Source organism: Phaenicophaeus curvirostris, chromosome 5 (genome assembly GCF_032191515.1).
Source record: "Phaenicophaeus curvirostris isolate KB17595 chromosome 5, BPBGC_Pcur_1.0, whole genome shotgun sequence".
Lineage (NCBI taxonomy): Eukaryota > Metazoa > Chordata > Aves > Cuculiformes > Cuculidae > Phaenicophaeus > Phaenicophaeus curvirostris.
The window spans coordinates 16074636-16094099 of NC_091396.1; the positions used below are offsets into that span (position 1 = coordinate 16074636).

At 37.5% G+C, this 19464-nt stretch overlaps 2 protein-coding genes across 6 annotated transcripts in view; one reads left to right on the forward strand and one right to left on the reverse strand.

Moving 5' to 3' along the window:
- The window catches only part of KCNC1 (potassium voltage-gated channel subfamily C member 1), a 127466-nt gene extending 119384 nt beyond the window's left edge, over positions 1–8082 (forward strand). The window contains exon 3 of one of the 2 annotated variants that reach the window (XM_069857708.1): positions 6117–8082. In XM_069857708.1, the coding sequence (XP_069713809.1) occupies positions 6117–6298 (182 nt within the window). In that variant the 3' untranslated portion in view covers positions 6299–8082. The remainder of the gene's footprint in view (positions 1–6116) is intronic. The other variant, XM_069857705.1, reaches the window with a different exon arrangement.
- The window catches only part of SERGEF (secretion regulating guanine nucleotide exchange factor), a 157559-nt gene that overhangs the window by 2527 nt on the left and 135568 nt on the right, over positions 1–19464 (reverse strand). The gene's annotated exons all lie outside the window — the stretch shown is intronic.

Consider the following 19464-nt stretch of genomic DNA (forward strand, 5'->3'; position numbering starts at 1 on the left):
TTATTCTCTATCTTGTTCCATATTTTTAACAACATAAGAGAGATCAAAATAATGAAGACATCTGAAAATCATTTAGTAAATACACAGTTCACTATTTATACAGAATCCATAGAAATCTCTCCATATTTTAAGGACCCCCCCTAAAATGATGTGGAATCTCTGTCTTTCAAGTTCCCCCACTAAGCAAGACTATCACAAACAAAGCCCAGTGAATTTAATCATTCACAGCATGATTTGTAGGAACACAGAGTCACAGAGCAGCCAAACTACATTACATTCCTTCACATCTCGTCTTTTCTCTTTAAACAGAATTAGCGGACAACTTGCCTTACTCTTAATCATCCTACATCTTCTGCTTGTCTTCACATTGTATTATTGCTTTTATTGTCCTTATTTTCCCTTGATTTTTTTTGTAACATCTACTCTTTTATATCCCAAAGCATGATCTATATATTATTAACCTATAGTATTCTTTCTTGAAGCACAAGATATAAATTTTGTCCTATGAGTGGCTGGCATAATAAAAAATACCCCCCAAAACCCCTCTTATTCTGAACCACAAGAGATTTTCTCCCTCTTTTCTTTTTGGCTGTCACACACTGTGCCTGTGAACTTCTGTAATAAAATAGAAACCCATCCTGCAATATAATAATGTTTCTCATGCCTTTGTTATTTTTGCAAAGCAGTGGGCATTAACACCATTCTGGAGTCCAAACAATGAGAAGAAAAGTGCCAAAATTCACAAAACTCAATCCCAACCATAATTCTAAAATAATTGTACTTTTCAAAATTCATAAACAGATTATTGCAAAGCTAGCAGGACCATCTTTCCCTCCTGCAAATGCAGTAACATTTCATTGTTATCTGCTTTCTTTACACATAGTATATTAAAGTTCTCCTCTTCTGTAATTAAGTGTAAACATTGCTAAAGTCAGACATAATTAAACAATGACCTTTAATTTTCTTAACAATCTTTACAGAAATGAAACACAACAAAGTAGGCTACGTACATCTCATCTAATACAGCAGCTCTGTTATTCTTATCTAAGAAGGCACTGGACTTTCTCATGACCATGCATGTGCAACACTGACAGCCCAACCAGTATCAGAAATGCACATACATGTACTGCAGATAAGTACCAAACAGTAAATGTGCAACACATCCCATTTAAAAATCAACAGATCAGAACAGCTCAGGGGTTAATCAGAATTTCTTTTGTAAGGTTCCAGGTTAAAAATATTTATACAAATATTAGCAAGCAGGAAAAAGACATCACAAAGTGAGACTAAAGACACTTCACAGAACAAGTATTCAGGGAAAAAATCAAAGAATGAAAACCATCTGCACCTAAGATAAGGTATTCTTTTGCACACTTAATATGTGGAACCTGCAGAGTAAGCCAATTTGGAATGGGAAAACTCCCAAGTTTAATGAAAAGGGAATATAATATGCCTTGACATTACTAAGATGACTGTGGTAAGCTTTGTTACTAGACCCCTAGCAATTAGTACAACAATTTGCAGGAGACTCACTACATTTGACTAAAGTTTTTTATTTTTTTTTCCCCATGCTGTCTCATCAGGACAAGAGAGAGGAAACCAGAAAGTCTTTGGTCAATGGAACATTAATGTCATAATAAATATTTAACAAAACAGCAAAGTAGGGCATTAATCTCTCAAACTGATAAATACATGTACTCAAACATATTCTGAAAAAACTTCACAGAAAACTTTACAAGCTAGGAAACCCCCAGACCAGAACATCTCCCCTGAAGTAAGGATCACTGAGTCTTTTCTGGCCATTGCTTCTTCAAGGCAAACAAACAGATCTTTCTACACGACTCCAGTGAGCTCCAAGTTACTGAAATGGGTTGATAGTGAAAACTAGCAAAACAAAAACAGAGATTAACTAAGATTCATGAATGGTCTTATACAAAAGGCCTTGTACACATATGAAGAGCCAGACAGAAATCTGAAGAGATGAAAGGGCAGATGACAAATGCAGAATGACATGCCACAAAAATTATCATCATCACCATCAAGTCAAAGTCTGGAAAGCTAAAAGGCAGAGAATTAATGTTGTGAAAATAAAAAGTATACTATAATGTATTTGCCTGCAGAAGACTTAGAGAAGAGCTTGGATATAAAAAAAAAACCAAAAAAACAAAAAAAACCCCCAGTACTTGCAGAAAATGCACTGGGTCCTATTTTTTAATAACATGTTAACAAAACTCAGGGGGCTGGGCAAAATGACTGTAATTACAGTGTCCAGGAGGGAACAGCAGCAATGTGAATCTGGCACAGGATTTGAAATCAATAAAGATCAAAGATAATGAAGTACCTACTAAAAAAAATAACAGAGAAAGAATAGCTGCAGAGTTAAGGAAAGGCCTTCATTAAGGGGAACAAATGGCTGGCCTCCAGACAAAGGGCGCCATTCCATTTCAATACTTTTTCCTTTCCCGACTTCCTCTGCTCCCTTTTTTTTTCTTGTTTTATTTTTGATTGCTTCTATTCACAGCTTATTGCTGATAAAAACCTCAACACAGCCCCAGCATACCTACATGCTTTAATGAGAAAATTCAACTTTTATGCCTGTGCCTGTTCTTCTCAGGATGAAAGACCATTAGAATGACGTGTATCGATACTGGTACAAGTTGCTTCTAACTAAATTTAAAACAAGCATTATTGTGCGCTCTGAAATCAAATGATTTGTGTTTGGTGAGGTGAGGAGGGCAAGTTGCTCCATGTCACTTTTTAAATGAAATAGCATAATACATCGCATTCATCTTTTCCCTTTTAAAACACAAATACTCAAAGTACAACTGAAACCACAGAACACTCACATGGCAATGCAGTATAATCTGAAGTGAATTTCACTTGAGTTCACAGTCACGTTAATGAAAGTCTACAGTAAGAGTAAGACTTCCTTTTTCCCCCCAAATATTAAATATACAAAAAGTGGAGAGAAAATAAACAAACCAAATCTGTCTGTTTTCATCACACAAAACACAAAGGGGCTAATGCCCTCCTATTTGTAATAACTACCAAGGCTTTTTTCAACTGAACTGACAACCACAATCCACAGGTTGATTAAACTGGAGAAATTTACTTCTAGGAAAATAAAGCTGCAGCACACTGGATGGAGGACAGGATTCTGGGAAAAACAGAGGATTTACAGTTGTACCTCATTGCTGAGTATTCTGATCTTCAGATAAGAATCAATGTCAGCAAATAAGATGCTCTGCATGAGAGTCACTGCACTTAACTTCTGCCACCTAAAAATTAAACTTGACTATAGATCATTATCCTCTACTTTTTCTCAAGAGCCAACGGTGTCATCTACACCTCTCCAACAGGCAATTCATCTCATCCAAACACTGATGCCAAAAGTAACTCTATATCACTCTGGTGACTACAGAGGGAGACCAAGTGATTGTCTTAGCCTAAGCATATCAGTTTTAAAAAGCTGAAGGCATACTATGATAAAACACATTGTTATAATTAGCCTGAAGTTAAAGCAAGGAAAACTGGAAACAAGGAAGCTACAAACATCACTACAGCCTAGTATCAGGCTACAGCCTGCTTCTAAACCAGCTTGTGCCTTGGAGGCTTATCACTGAAATTTTTAAAAGCTTGTCTCTTTCCCGCTTCTCCTCTCCCAATCTCCCAACCACACAAACAAACTGTTGGCTTATAAGACAATCCAACTATTTTGAAGCCAAGCTACTCATCAGACAGCTTCGTATTTTAAGGATCTGTTAAAATGTTTTAGCACAGCACTGTTGTATAGGCTCTATGCTCTTAGCAAGGCTCTGCAATACCTCAAATTATTCTTATTTTTTTAACTTTAAGTTAGTGCTATTTTACAGATGTGTATAGATAAAGTTACATTAGGCAAGAGATCAGGTCGGGGCAAGTGAAATGCTTTTCAACAGCACTAGGACTGGATTACGAATAAAATTCAGATGTCTCAAAATTTTCCCCTTGTAAAGCATTCATGACCTCACAAGTAATAATGTAACACAGAAGGATATTTAGACCATACTTCTCCCAAGGAGTTGTAAAACACAAGTGAATAAGTCTTCCTATATTTCCAGGACATCAGGCAATCCAGGGTGTCATGTAAAATAAAAGGAAATAAATACCCCTCTAAACTTTTGGGGTTTTGCTAGCAACAACTCTGTTGTTATCACAAAAGATTTGCAGTTTAAGAATATAGGAAACAGGGCTGATACCAATGGTTTTCTGCAGAAAAACACGGAAATGTATTAGTAACTAAAAGGGAAGTGTAAGCATTCCACAAAATCTTACTAAAGGAAACTTTGGTAAGTGGCATATAAGATGACACAATTCCATGACATTATGCGGTACCTCCATATAATTTCTGTTGTGCCAGTTTTATTATGGAGCTGCATTTATACCCACATTTTCAAGAGGCAAGCTGTCCTGTGCTCCATGCAGTCCATCCAAGTGCTGCTGGAGTTGCTCAGGACTACAACCCTCAGAAATGCACATCTGACTCTACAGTTAGTAAAGTGGATAAAAATCGCAGGCATTGCAGTGGTGACGCAATATACAGTTAAGAAACAACATACTTTTTTTTTTATATGAAGTACAAAGTCATGGTACTAAAGCCATGATGACTTCATAGTTAGCCTCCAGTCAACAATCTGTTCTCGCTCCACCCTTACATCATCAGTAGCTCTCCCCAGGCAGCAGACCTTGACCACTCAGTCCCCTCTCCAGCAGTGGTTTTGCACAAGTGAAAAAATCAGATGACTTCAGGTAATGCATCAGTGGTTATTCCTGGTATCTGGAAAGAACAACTTCCAATGGCCTCAAACAGCTACTCATAACAAATGCATTAAGCATGCAGAAAATTAACTTCTCTGACTTGGTGCTCTAAACTAGTATCTTACTCAAATTATTTTTTTACAGCAGAAGACTTGGTAATTGGAACTACTCTCTGCCAATACATATAGATTGTATAATACAGCAGGGCCTTCAAACTGGGTCATGGTCTCAAGGCAAACTGTCAAAATAACCAGTTACAATATACAACTAACTATTGAATAGAGTCAGACAACCGACTTGAATATACAAGATGCCTGGTATGGCTTAGGGAGCCATGGTGGTACGTGGAGTACTGTAAAAGAGTGCAATGAGGCTACACATCTCCTTTGAAATTAATTTCATTTAGGAAAGTCTAATTTCTAGTTTCTCCTTCAATATCAGTATCTATCCCATGCAAACAGAAGATCAGTACAGAGCACATCTAATCTTTTCTATCCTCATTTCCATAGCATGCAAATAGTTGAGAGTTACAAAATGGGAAAGGGAAGGAATCACGCTTATGATAACGTAATTTCCAAGCATACACTGAAGAGCAATATAGCATACCTGGCACAGCCTGAAAACTGTATATGGGGAGAGAGTTTGACAAACAGCAATGCAGAGTAGGGAAAGATACAGAAAGAATGTCACTCACAAAAAAAAAAAAGTCTTAGCAGTTTCCAACAAATATGCTATGCATTTTCCTATGCGTTTTAAGCACCAGGCAAATAACTGAGCCCATTCACTGCAGGTAGCGAGTGCTATCTTGCTAATATGCAAGGACAAAGGAAATTTTGTTCTGTTCTCACATGGCACTTCAAAGCAGGAGCTGAATGGCTCACTGCACAAATTAAAATGCATCTATTCAAAAGAATCATTCCATGTTACATCAAACAAGCCATGGCTTAGGTTACCAGGCTAGTTTATGATGGATTTTGTTTGTTCCTTCTCAGTTATGCATTGCCATTTTGAACACAAAAACATGAGGAAGAAATTCACAAAATTATGTCCTAGGATTTTAAAACATCATACTTGCAACTACAGATTTCTTGAGCCACTGCACCTTTACAGTTTCTTTGGCAAAACTGGGTCCTGAAAGATGGAGACATTTGTTGCTGTGCATACGTAACAAGTAGAGAAATCTATTGCAAGTAGTAAACCATTCACATTTCTGCTTTCACAGGAAAACTCAAATGGTTCTTAACATGACTAAAGCTTATAGATGCTGCACAAGGTTTTCCTTTTGGTTTTACTCAAACATGTCAATTCTTTCCCAACAGGAAAGCATCTCCAACTCAACACAGAACAAAACCTGGGCTCACGACTTTGTGCAAGACTGAATGTATCTGGTCCACTGACAATACATGAGGATTATTTCATACATGAAGCAGCTGCAGTGCAAAGAGGATTGAGCATTAAAGATGCTTTTTTTTACACTTGCAGAAGACAAGAAAATCTTTAAATTTTGGTCTCAAGTACAGACTAATGTCTGCTCCATCAGAATATCAGACATGGCAGAGAGTAACATTCATTCAGAACTTACATCCCTGCCTCTCAGAATGACAGTCATTAAACCTGTCACCGTACTAGACAGTCATGATTTCATCACAGAGCTAGAGACTGCAGTCTCATGACCTTTTGTATGATGTGAAACAGAACACACAGAAAACACCTTATACTAAGTGCAAAATAAAATGGATGAAGTAGTATATCAAAGCACATCTAGAAGGGTGCAAGTCATTCAAGTTTCCCATGGGACCACACAGTGCACCCATGTATTCCGAGTATAGAGCATGACTATTTCAAACTTACACTTTAAAATGATGAAAATGATTATACAAAGAAAAGGAGACAGATGTGAATCATTCTATCCCAGAACATTACATCCAAGACCTAGAATTGAAGGCCATCATCAGGACAGGCCTAGGGTGCTGCGATGCACATAGAAGCAAGAATCTGACAAACCCCTTAAATTGAATTACAGTACTACATGTAGCTTTCAAAGCACCAAGCAGATCATAGAGCAGAAGGTGCAGAAGGCAAGATGAGCAGCAGCAAGCAGGAGAAATGGTGCTTCCTCCTACTTTGTTGACTGAAGTCAGAAACAAGAGATCCCACTGGGCTCTGAGAACCCTCTCAAGAAAGAGTAGATATGTTGGAAAGGAATAATTTGAAAATGATTTGGTGCTTAACATGTTTTATATAGCAATTCTGTACCATACAAGTATGTAGTTTTAAGGTGATCATGCAGACTAGGCTATATATGGTTGTCAGGCCTTGGCAGCTTATAAAAAATACTTATGATACAAAAAAAGGTAAAAAGACATTATGTATGGTCACATTTATCTACAGTTTTTTCTTATCTGACTGCTATTATCCTCCCCGGAGGATCATTTGCACTGAACAAAAGTGAGTGTTTCGTTCTGTGGTTTGTTTCTGAAGGTGTCCTTTTCTGCAGAACACAATTCTCTAACTCGGAACGAAGAAGTGAAATGTGTAAAAACTTCCATGTGGGCATCTTCTGTAAAACATCTTTGTCTTTAAATGGGCTGTAGTTTGGACTTCCCCTTTTTATTTTCCCTATTGACTGCACAGCTGCATTTTGGTCAGGTTTCAAGACACATGATATGAATGTGCATTACTGCTGAGTAAATCTAAAAAGACTGCTTGTTGATATTAAGCCAGTGAGGCCTTTTTTCCCATGCTTAACAAGTAATCTGAGGTGAAGTCCAGAAGCCATCAACTAAAGTGTTAGAATGCAAGGAGAAAATCAAGGAAACAAGCGGTCACTGAGTTTCACAGTTTCCTTCTTACTGATTGAACTAGTAGATTTTCTCGCAGCTATGCAAACATTGCCTCAGAACAACAGTAGTTGCAACTCAGAATGACTTTAAGATGACTTACTTTGCAAGTTTCAAGTTGTAATCTTAACTTATCACAATGGCTCAGATGATGGCTCCCCTGCAAAAGTCACAGTGCAGTTTTAAGAGTGACAGCACTGTAGTACACAAGTACCTGTGAGAGCTTTAAAATACCTGGCTTGATACAAGCTATAGCATAGCTGTAGTCAGAGAGAATTCAGGATGAACTAAACCTCCTTTCTGGGCAGGATTTGCAGATTACTTGTCTTCTGCGCTGCAGCTGTTGTATTTGACTTAGCCTACTTGTATCTGGTTCAAGTGTGCCTCTACCACGCTGTACTGTAGTGCAAGTGCACATCTAATAAAACTCCTGTGGGTCATGTGCCTTGTCTACCTGTGTCAGTTTTTGTGCTCATTGTCACAGGGATCCTTATATCTGCCACTGTGTTAGAGGTCTACGTTAGGTAACTCAAGACCTACTCAGATACAACAGTGGTTGGATTGTTTGAGCACCCAGAAAAAAAGCAAAAACTAAATGACCTGGTAACATCCCCATGTTGACATTGCTTTCACTTAAAACCATCTTTTGTCTCATAGAACATAGTGCTGTGAACTAACAACCTCCCTTTCGAACAAGAAAATGGGAAGATACTTGACAGAGCTGTGACGAAAGATAAAAGCAAGCAAAAAAGGAAAAAGAATCCCATGATTCACACTTCAAACACAGACCTTAAAGAGATTTATTTCAAGTATTTGCACCAAAGGCAAGTCATATTTGCTCAAAGGGGCAGATGAAACAATGTTTTTTACCTGAGGTTGGCTCTGCAGGGCTAGGCTTGGGTTAACTTTCAATTACAAGTAAATTAGTAGCTGCCTACTGAGAAAAACATTCAAAAAAACCCCCTCAAACAAATTGCAAAGTAACATCACCACAGACTGAACTCTCAGTCCCATTCGCATGGCTACAGCTCAGAGAGGGTTTTCAGGGCTTACTGTAAAGCTAGTGTTCTAGCTCCTCCCATTTCTTAAGGATTAGTAAAAGATCAGAAACTTTAGCCATATCACTCAGTCAAAAAACTTATGCAAAGTAAAAAGCCAAATAAAATTTATCAGAGGGGAGAGACAAATTTTCTTTCTTTGCCCAGGTAGCAAATAACCAATAAGACCAGAACCTTGGTAATACCACCTCTATTTTTTAGCTGTACTTACAAAGTAGTATTTTATATTTTAGCAAGTGTTCTGGAAAAAAAAATAAACAAATGGCCAGTATTGGATATAAATCAAGTAGTGGGAGATCAGGCTTTGCCAGGCATAATTAAAAAACAAGCATCATACTATAAAAATTAAAAATGGTCAGGAAGAGAATCAAAGCAGAAAGATCCAAAAAGTGTCCAGAAGGCAGGATTACATCTGTTTCTCCAGATATCGGTTCAAAAATCACCCATGACTGTTGAGTGAAGTCTGGAGGAATTGCTTGCTGATATTAAGCAAAACAAGAGTTCTACCATCAATATTTGTTAAAACCAAAGACTAGCTTGCTTAGATAAAGAGATATTTTGACATAGTTACTTTTCTGGCATAGAACAGAGATTCTGGGCAAGATATAAAGCATCTAACTTTTGCCATAAAGCTTACTAACTTTTACCTTTAAATATCTGTATGGACAAAATATTTAATTAAAAACTCATTTCTGTAAAAAAGAAGTTGTTGAGTTTTAATACTGAGCTGGCAAAACCCTAACATTTTGAGCAACACAAAGGGCTATAGAGACGCTAGCACTGAAGTGGAATGGAGTAAACATGGGTGTGTGAAAACACCTTTTACAAACTCAGGCCATTTATACAGGGAATAATCCTGCTGCAATGCAGCTCCTCCACATTTCTAGCTTTAGCCACCTCTGTGGGTCAGAAGTCTATACACTTACTTTTCACATCAATTCTACTTAATCTTCCCTAGCAGTAAGCAAGATAGGGAGAGAAATGCAGGCAAAATCTGGGATGCCATTGGGTGCCACGTGGCACCATTTGAGTTGTTCTGATTAGGAAAGGCAAAAACCACCTCTACTACAGAGCATTCAACATACCTTGTGGGAACACCTCACCACTTTGCCTCCATCAATGTAAGAGGCATCCAAATTCTGAATTAGGAGCAGCCTTTTAAGTACAGGGAATGAATCAAGTCAGTCCTTGGAAGAAGGCAAGCACAAAAGACTGTCTTGAGATTAATGACTTAATACCGCAAAGATATTTTCTGAAAGTTTCAGCTCTTGTACATTTCTCTGGACCCTGACAAAATAGTCGTAGTGAAAATAGCATTCATGCATCAGGTGCAAGGATCTGAGGTTGGAAAATAAAATCTGTCTTTGGCACAGTGACAAGACGAACAGCTGATAGGCAGAGGGATTTAGAGATGCCATGCCAGCTCTAGAAGGTCAGAAGACTAGGATGGACAATGCAAGCTGTGTCTCTGAGATAGATGCCTTTTGGCGCTACCCCATATGACCCTCTGCATAACCTCAGGGAAGAAGAGGAAACTAATTGGAATCAAGAAAGGAATATCTGGCACTGTTTTGGAATGACAGCATCTGCCAGAGACCTGGGATAAAAATAGTGTTTTTCAGAATAAAAACAAAAAATGAACAACCTTATCTCTGAAAGATTATTTGACCAAATTAAGAATTCAAGAGCTTTGTTACCTTTGTTTTGGAGGAAGCAGAAACACTAGAAATATTGGGGTCTCCTTCATGCATTGGCCTCACTATTTTTTCCTGTGTTCATGCAGAAAGCCATTTTATTTCTTTCATTTTATAGTTAGCACTAGGCTAATCACAGAGCAGGTGTAGCTATAGAACACAATCTAGACAGAAAGCTAGGCAAAAAAAGAATTAGATAGATTTTAAGGCCACATTTTGCACTATGACAAATATTTATCATTACTCCCTAAGAAAAAGCATTATCATGAAAGGCTTTTAAGTTATGGATAATATTACTGAGAAAATAATGCTAAAGACTCAAACCAAATCAGACCAAACTTCCGGTGAAACAGCAAGCTTCAGTTTTCAGTAAGAAAATCAATATATGATATGCATGCATGTCTGCAGGACTACATATATAACATTCAAACAAATGAATGGTCCATTTGTGGGTCAACCAAATGCCATCCTCTTGACTCTGGAGGCTTCTTAAATGTACCCAGGAACAGAAGAAGCAAGAATAAGAATTTTAAGTATCAAATCAACTTTGCAGAAGTGACTCATGTTCCTAAGTCATTCAAACAGTTGAAACTGGTATCTTCACCCAAATTAGAGGCATGCTTTTTTTTTAGTCATTATCAGCATCTTGTGGAACTTTTGATACAGAAATATTAAAAATAAAGATCACAATCTTTAATTTAAAATACTACAAAAGATTCAAGGACCAAACAGGTTGAGGTAATTCTGGATGACCACAGCCACTCACTGTATTTATCAATTTACTGACCAAAAAAAGAGAGTAAAAAGAATTACAACACAACTGGCAACACTACACTTAACATTTGTGTTTGTAAAATATTTATATTTATATATATACATGCAGACCTGTACTCTACAGAAAACATACAAATAATTATGGATCTTGCATAGACAAATAGAAAAGACACGTATGTACTGTCTACATAGTCAATAGGCACTTTCAGAGCAGGGTTCATCTTACCCAAGCCAAATATGTAAAGTCAAAAACATCTTCACAACCTCTCTTACCCATCTCTTCCTCTCCACTGTCTACAGATATCTGACTAGCACACACATAGTTTACAGTTAAAGCAGACAAATCTTGACCTTGCTGCCCAGCTGAACCTGCTTTACAAGCTTGTTTTCAGAAGACATTGAGCTTTCTGAAAAATCAGATACTTCAACGGCAAAATCTGAAACCCACTAAGATTTCAAGTGCCCCCAAAATCTTTAAACAATTCTGATATTACAGCTGTAAACTAGTCTTCCAAAAAGTCATGTATACACAGACAATTCAAAATGTTGTCCAGTTAACAAAACCTTCTGTAGCATGATGACCAGCACTGCATTAGGTGCCACTCCAGTAAACACTGGGCTCCATCTTTTTAGTGTTACTGCACCTTTGGTATCTAGTTGATTCAAAAATACACTGTGGAAAAGGAAAAGAGGCAAAACTTAGATTCACAGGTGGTCAAGTTGTGTATGATTAAAGGGAACTTTAATTTTATTCAGCTACCTGATGGATTAAGTTTTTTTCCAATTTCTACATGAAATTTTCCTCTATGTCACTATGGAGGAAAAACATTACACTTCAGTAATTTCTTAGAAAATAGGAATTATTTTTATGTCTAAGTGATAGCTCTTTATTGTTTAGAACACTTTAAATCACTGTGTTGAAATATGTTTACACTAATTTCAGCAGCTCTGATTTTCAACACCTTCTCTCTGAGCCAATGTGTCTTGCTGAAAGGTTGCTGATGGAACTGTATACTTTTCAGCATGAAAGGCTATCCTGTTCATAAATTTCTTAGGAGATCCTTCTCATTAGTCCACAGTTCCCGCACCACTTTATTTCACTCTTTTTCAACAGAATTGTGGGGGGTTTTATTTGGTTAGGAGTTTTCTGTTTGTTATAGAAAGTTCCCAAAGCTCTTACTTAGCTGACAATGTGATTAGGGAACCACTTCAGGCTGGCTACATGGATGGATTCAAAGCTGCTTCTCCAACTGGCAATCAGCAAAGGTCTTAGCAGGATTTAAGCAGTGCAGGCAAACCTTGATGGCAAGGGGATCAATTGCTTCTTCTTGAAATGAGAAAAGAAGTCATGAAGAAAAAAGTTTGACTGCAATTGAGAGCAAAAACTTGAGTCATGACCAGTTTCTTCATTTCCAGCTATCAGTTTCTGTTACTAACACTTTGGTCCTCTTAGCCCTGTGACTCTAAACTTTCTTATTACTGAGGGAGAATTACCTCACACAAAGCAAAAAATAATCCTCCTTTCTGGGCTCTGAAGGGATCTGGTAAGACCTTCCCTCCCAACAAATGGCAGAAACCATCACAAGTAGCAGACAGCAGGGGACTAAACCTCTGAGTCCTGCCTGCATTAATGCCCAAACGCTACACACCAACTCCGCCTTTTCTACATTTTCCTACCTTGTCTGGGCTATTTTAGCTATTTATATTGTTATCACTTTAGGACAGAGAACATCTTTCACTGCCTGCTCTACTACATGGCCTGACCTCACCTTGAGCCCACGGATGTTGTATAATGAAAATAAATAAATGGAAAAACTCTCAAAATCTGTTTTATCTAATCACTGATGGGATTAGATTCACATTGCTCTGTAAGGCTGGAACTTAAGAAAAAAAGTGAATAAAACCCCTGCTGCTATTTGGTCCTGGAATCTTGGCTCATCTGTATATTTAGAACATACGTGAAAAATGAACATTCAAATTTAACATAAGATGAGACACCATGCATTTACTTAACTGTCCTTTTTCACATGGTGACTGATATGAAATAAATCCATCCCACTTCATTCAGACATAAAAAGAACTCAAGGAAGGGAATCGTGAAGGTAAAGACGACTTTTTATAGGCCTGCTTTACAGAGCAGTTCCATAGACAAATCCACCTCATTGTTTTTGTTTCCCAGCCTACAGAACAGGGAAATTTGTCTATCCCAGGGAATATTTTAAAAGTCTACATTTTAAATCAATACATCATACCAAAACCTTAAATTAATGGCCATATAGGAAAGAGAGAAGAAACTAATAAGTAGTTAAAGCAGAATTCAGTTAAGTAAGTTTAGTGCAGAAAAGCCACATGAAAAGCTATTTTAGGCTTCCTGGATGTATACAACATCCAACAAAAAAAGCCCCAAGACTGTGTCTGTAATTCTTTTTATCTAACGAATTAAGAAAATCAACTATGATAACCTTCAAAATAGTTCCATTCCGAGTTGACACACAGCTGCACACGATGCCACCAACATTCAAAGCAATTCTGCAGATCAGTTTCTGAAAGGCTGTTGAGAATCTCCGTTGTTTTTGCTTTCACATCTACTGACAAAAAATAAGCTCCTTTGAGCAATAATTTAATCTTTGGGAAGAGGGAGCCAGGTCTGGCAAATAGGGTGGGTGCTCAAGCCCAGTGATATTGTTCTTAGCTAAAAACTGTTCTACACACACAATATTGTGGGCTGGTGCACAATGACATCTTCTGACCAAAGGTAAGAAAACATCTACATTTGAACATGCATCCACTCATACTAAGTGAAGCAATTGAGTCGAGCCTTGTCTTACTGTTACAGGTTAGAACATGTTCTAGAATCATCTCTGTGTGTCTCACCTCCCACTCTTGGTTCCCAAGCCATAGTGTTAGTTTTGGGGGTTTTTGTGTCAGACTTCATATGGGATCTGTTAAGACAAAAAGCCATTCCTACGATTTCAACATTTGTGCTGTACAGACCCTAAGGATTAAGTTATGCAATGGATTCCAGAGTCAGGAGAAGAGTGTGACACTTCTGTCTGTATGGAGGGGTATGACTCAGAAGGTTTTAAAAGGAAATTTAGTCCCTCTTTTCCTGAAGCTGAGATATGCTTTGAACTGAAATTCTTTAGTTCACTTTGGTACTTATTTCTTATCTTCCATTTACTGCATCCAGCACCTCTTTTACCCCAGAAAGATGTCTTTTCTCCCCCTTCTATGTTTTCCTCATCCATAAAGCATTTGTGCAGTCCTCTGCATGAAGACAACATTAGCTGCAAGGATATCAGAGCAACCTAGAATTTGCTCTGTACCTCCACACCAGTACTGTCTCTTTCAATCTTTCTCTGCCAATAAAGGATTTTATGGAATTGCAGGTGGTTTACTTTCTGTGCAGGAGGCTAAGAGCTACACCACGTAACTATAGCAACGACTACCGTGAAAGCTCTTGATTTTTATTGATATGCCTCACGTAACCTCATGGAAAAATTTATACAAATGGAGAAACAGAAAAATAAACATCCTGAAGGCCAAAAGAAAACATTGTGGCTATCTGTATCTTTACGCATTGCTTAAATAGTTGCCCTATGGTAATTTGCTTCTTTTACAGTATAGTAGTAACATTAAAACAGCATTTTAAAATTCACCATTTAAACAGTAATTTAAGCTTCCACAATGACAAAGCAGAAGATACACAAGCAACCAGCTCAGAAAACACTGTAGTACACTGCTGTATTTGACAAAGATTCATCACTGGGAAACTGATGCTGCACAAATGGAAAGAAGAAATAAGGTGCACACATTTTTTTCATGGAGAGTAATAAATATTTGCAAAGGGATATGCTGAACTATTCACCACTCACAGACAAGACAAAAGATGCATCTTTCTAAAAGATATTTCTCTATCTAAAGGATACACTTTTAAAAGGAGTTCCCCGTAGTCACAGCAGCTGAAAACTGTGAAAATGATACAGAGGTGCTCTGTCCTATTATTAGAAATCTATGACTTGACAGACAATTTTGACATTCCAAATCCAATAAAACAGTGTCAAGCTTGCAGCAAAATATTAATATGCTGCAGTCTGAAATGGCCTCAAGTATCCTGGAAAGCTACCAAATTGCTTGCGTTAAGCTTGAAAATACCACCTCTAAATGTGCTTCCAAGGCCATGATCCCCAGTACTGGAAAATGGGCCCTTGCTAATGACCACCTTTTTATAACCTTAACCTTTACTACATTGCTTCAGTTCTCTCCAACAGCTTAAACAATACAAACCAAAAACACATCCAAAGATTTTAACAATAACCACCAGACTGAGAACTAGCCCTGCTGAATCTCAACCTTATTGACCAAGTGCATTTGCATGGTCACAGGAATAGCCAGTTTTGCAGTCAATGAATCAGATCAAAACACTTCAAGCCCACTTGCCAGTTATTTCCCATTTCCAGCTTTGCTGTCATGATATATTTCTCTAAAAAAGCCCAGTAATCCCAACCACTTTTTTTTTATTGTAATAATCATACAAAACAAAATATTTAATAGCAAGGTTGCAAGGTTTAGGGGAAACTACTGAGCTGTTAATTTAGCTTTTCTGAATCTAATACTCTTACAGGACACAATGCAATCTAGGCTTCCTGGAAAGGATGAAAATTATGTGTTGCTATGGAAACAGGAAGGCACATGTTTAGGCACATGTTTAGGTTGCTCATCCCTGAAGAGCTGCCCCACCAATATCATTAAAGCCTGCTAATAAAATTTTAATCAATAATTAGAATTAAGCGAATTTCACCTCCTGTTTGACACCAGAATCTTAGTTCAGACATTGTCAAGCTCTTTTAATGTTCCCTGCATCCAACTATGCATACAACATTAAAAATGAATTTACACACTAACAAAAAGTCAACATGTGGTTAGCTACTTCAGCTACTTAAAATGACTATTCCAGCTAGCAATATATACCAGCTTCCCAATTTAAAATCTCTTGCATATAGGAATGTGCTTTGAAAAAAAAAAAAAACCAAAAACCAAACCCAAACAAACAGAACCCTCAAACATAACAACAAAACCACATCAACTCTTTGGTTATTACTAGGGTTATGCCCATTGAGAATATGACAATTACCCCAGCACTAGAGCTATCGCTCACCAACTCCCCTAAACATGTACTGTTTCCTAGAAATGATAGTTTCCATCTTACCATGACTTACCTGCACACAGATCTTCCAACACGGGGGCTTACAAAGTAAAAATGCATTTCCAGACACCCAAACAGAAAGCCGACCAGGTCATTTGCTGGCAAAACTCCACTTGTTTCACCATTATAATAGCAGAAAATCTGGCTCCAAACATGCAGCCATTAGTTATCTGTACAGTTAACTATGTCTGCATACCTATTTGTTATTATATTGGGAAATCAATAAGCAAGACTTGGTTAAAACTACTGACTAATCTATTAACCCATTCTTTATAAATAACTAGGTATAATGTTAAGAATATAAGAGTATGCTAATAAACAGTTAACAAGCTTTATATTCTGGATCACAAAACAGTAAAAAAATGATGAAAAGACAAGAAAACCATACTGTGAACAAAAGTGGTACATAACATTTTTTTAAGGAGTCACCCATTATAAATTATTCTTTTAAAAATTTCAATTAATTCTCACTATTGTATACAATATTTCTCTGTTTCAGGCAGGAGGACTCCAGAGGTGGATGATGACCAGAAGAAAACAAACTCCCATACCTACCAACCCTGAATCTTAACTGCACAGAGATCTTGAATCAGAGTATTAGAAATGCCAATGTCAGAAGAGATGAGTGACAACACAAGCAGTATGCCCTTCAAAGAGGACACACATATCTGGTTTCAGATTCAGAGATTTAGAGTAGGGGCGATTTTCCATACTCTGGTCCCAGAACATGCTAGCACTTACAAGAATATGGCAGTCTCTCTATCTGCTGGTATATTTAGGCTTGAAGTTTTCTCTAAAATACCTGAAACCAATCTCCTGTTCAACTGTACAAAATATTTAATGTGTTTGTTATTTCTAAATTAAACTTGTAACACACTGATTTCCTCAAAGAGGAACAACAGTCCCATTTCCTTTTCCTGGCTTTGTAATTAATTTGAAGACATAATAATTGGAGGCACAACCCTCTTCCAAACCAGGATCCCACTGTGCAGGCATTATGCAGTAGCTACACATATAGATTAAGCTTCCAGCTGAAGTTGGAGATGGTTCCATCTTTCATGAGAGCAATAAAGTATTTGAAAAAATCCAAAACCTTTAGAACCAGCATTCCCAAAAAGATAAGTGCACTTTGCTCACCTTGAGAATGCTTAGCACATTCGGAAATCCATTTTGAAATTCTATTTTGCTTTTAAAACAGAACATACAATATCAGATGGATGGTGAGTTAGGATGATTTACCTTTATCAAATCTTATTTAATCAGGGCTTATAAAAAACTATTCAATCAAAACTCTTCTGAATAAACATTCAATTCTTGATAGAATATTTTTATTCAGAAACTTAAAGGCACTAAAATTGTTGTGATTTTTCTGTCCTAAATAGTTCTATTTTTTAATTCAGACACAATTTTGATAATATCATGGAAAATTGGCATTTTTTTGAGAGAAGACAAAAAAATATTTTAAAATCCTTTTTTGTTTTTTTTAAAGGCTACAATATTTTCCCGTTCCTTTCATTTTCAATGCACATGTTTCTTTCCCTAAGATATCCACTGTGGTATTTCATAGAATCATAGAATAACCAGGTTGGAAGAGACCCACTGGATCATCGAATCCAACCATTCCTATGAAACACTAAACCATGCCCCTTAGCACCTCGTCCACGCGTGCCTTAAACACCTCCAGGGAAGGTGAATCAACCACCTCCCTGGGCAGCCTCTCCCAGTGCCCAATCACCCTTTCCGTGAAAATTTTTTTCCTAATGTCCAGCCTAAACCTCCCCTGGCGGAGCTTGAGGCCATTCCCTCTTGTCCTGTCCCCTGTCACTTGGGAGAAGAGGCCAGCACCCTCCTCTCTACAACCTCCTTTCAGGTAGTTATAGAGATATATATTTAAAAGGATTTATTGCTTACAGCTAAACAGATGATATTTACCCACATTACAAAACTCCTGTCATACAATACTAGTATTATTTAATCACCTTCTCTTAGGAGACATCTTATCCTAGAGACAGCATGTTGGGACAGAGTCACATGCTGTCTAGTAAGGCTTACAGAGACCATACGCATATATTGGTTCTTCCTCCAACCACGCAAAAAAAAAAATCCCTGAAAACAATCATTATCCATATTTATCAGCAAGGTAACACACAACCAAATCTCAGAGTATTTTGCTAAATAAGTATGTTAATTAATTCAGCAATAAAAAAAAAGCCCAGTGTCTCAGCAATACAGTTCCCCTTGTCTCAGAAGGTTAATACGACAGCAGTTCATTCCTGTTAGTTTTTAAGGGCTTGTCTGTTCCTTAAGCCCCTACACTGGCTACCAAACCATTTTCAAATATCCTTTCATCCAGGCATCTCTCTCCTGAGTGTCAGTCACAGTTATGATGCACAAAATAAACGTTTCAGATGCAACAGCGCTCATTCTGGCTTTCAACAGAAAATTTTGGAGACAAACAGCTTATGGAAAAAGAAAATGACACAGTGATATTTGGAGTACTGTGCCCCCAGCCTCCCTTCCTTTTAGTCACGATACTTCAGCTACTTCACATGGCTCTTACCGTCTAAAAGTCAGTGTTCACTTTTAGTCACCGTTCTCCTTTTTTCCCATATCTATATCTTAAATCCATCTTCTTGTTCAGAACTTTCATGGATCCCAGACAAGAGCAGTCCCAGGACATGGAAACATCTAGGCTGGATCTCTGGAGATCACCTGCTCCAGTCCTCTGCTTGAGTGCATACCACTATACTACTCCTATGCCTTTGAACTATGGCACTGCGGACATACACTTCGCACCAGGTATTGTAAGCAGAGAAACTGCTGGGTGCAACTGTGGAACCTGCGGCAGCTTAATGTTTGCTGGTGTCAACAAAACTTCCCCTTTTTCCAAGCTTGTAGGGTCTTCCTTTTCCTTCTTTTCTCCAGACAACATTCCTCATTCTATGCTGAGAAACTCAATATGACTCTGCAAAAAATGCTATGCACTAGACAGCTCCTAAATTCTATCATTTTCAAAGGGGGTTGGGTTTTCAGCCTTTTTTATTATTATTACTTAAGAATAAAAGAAAAATAATTTTTATTATTTAAAAAAACAC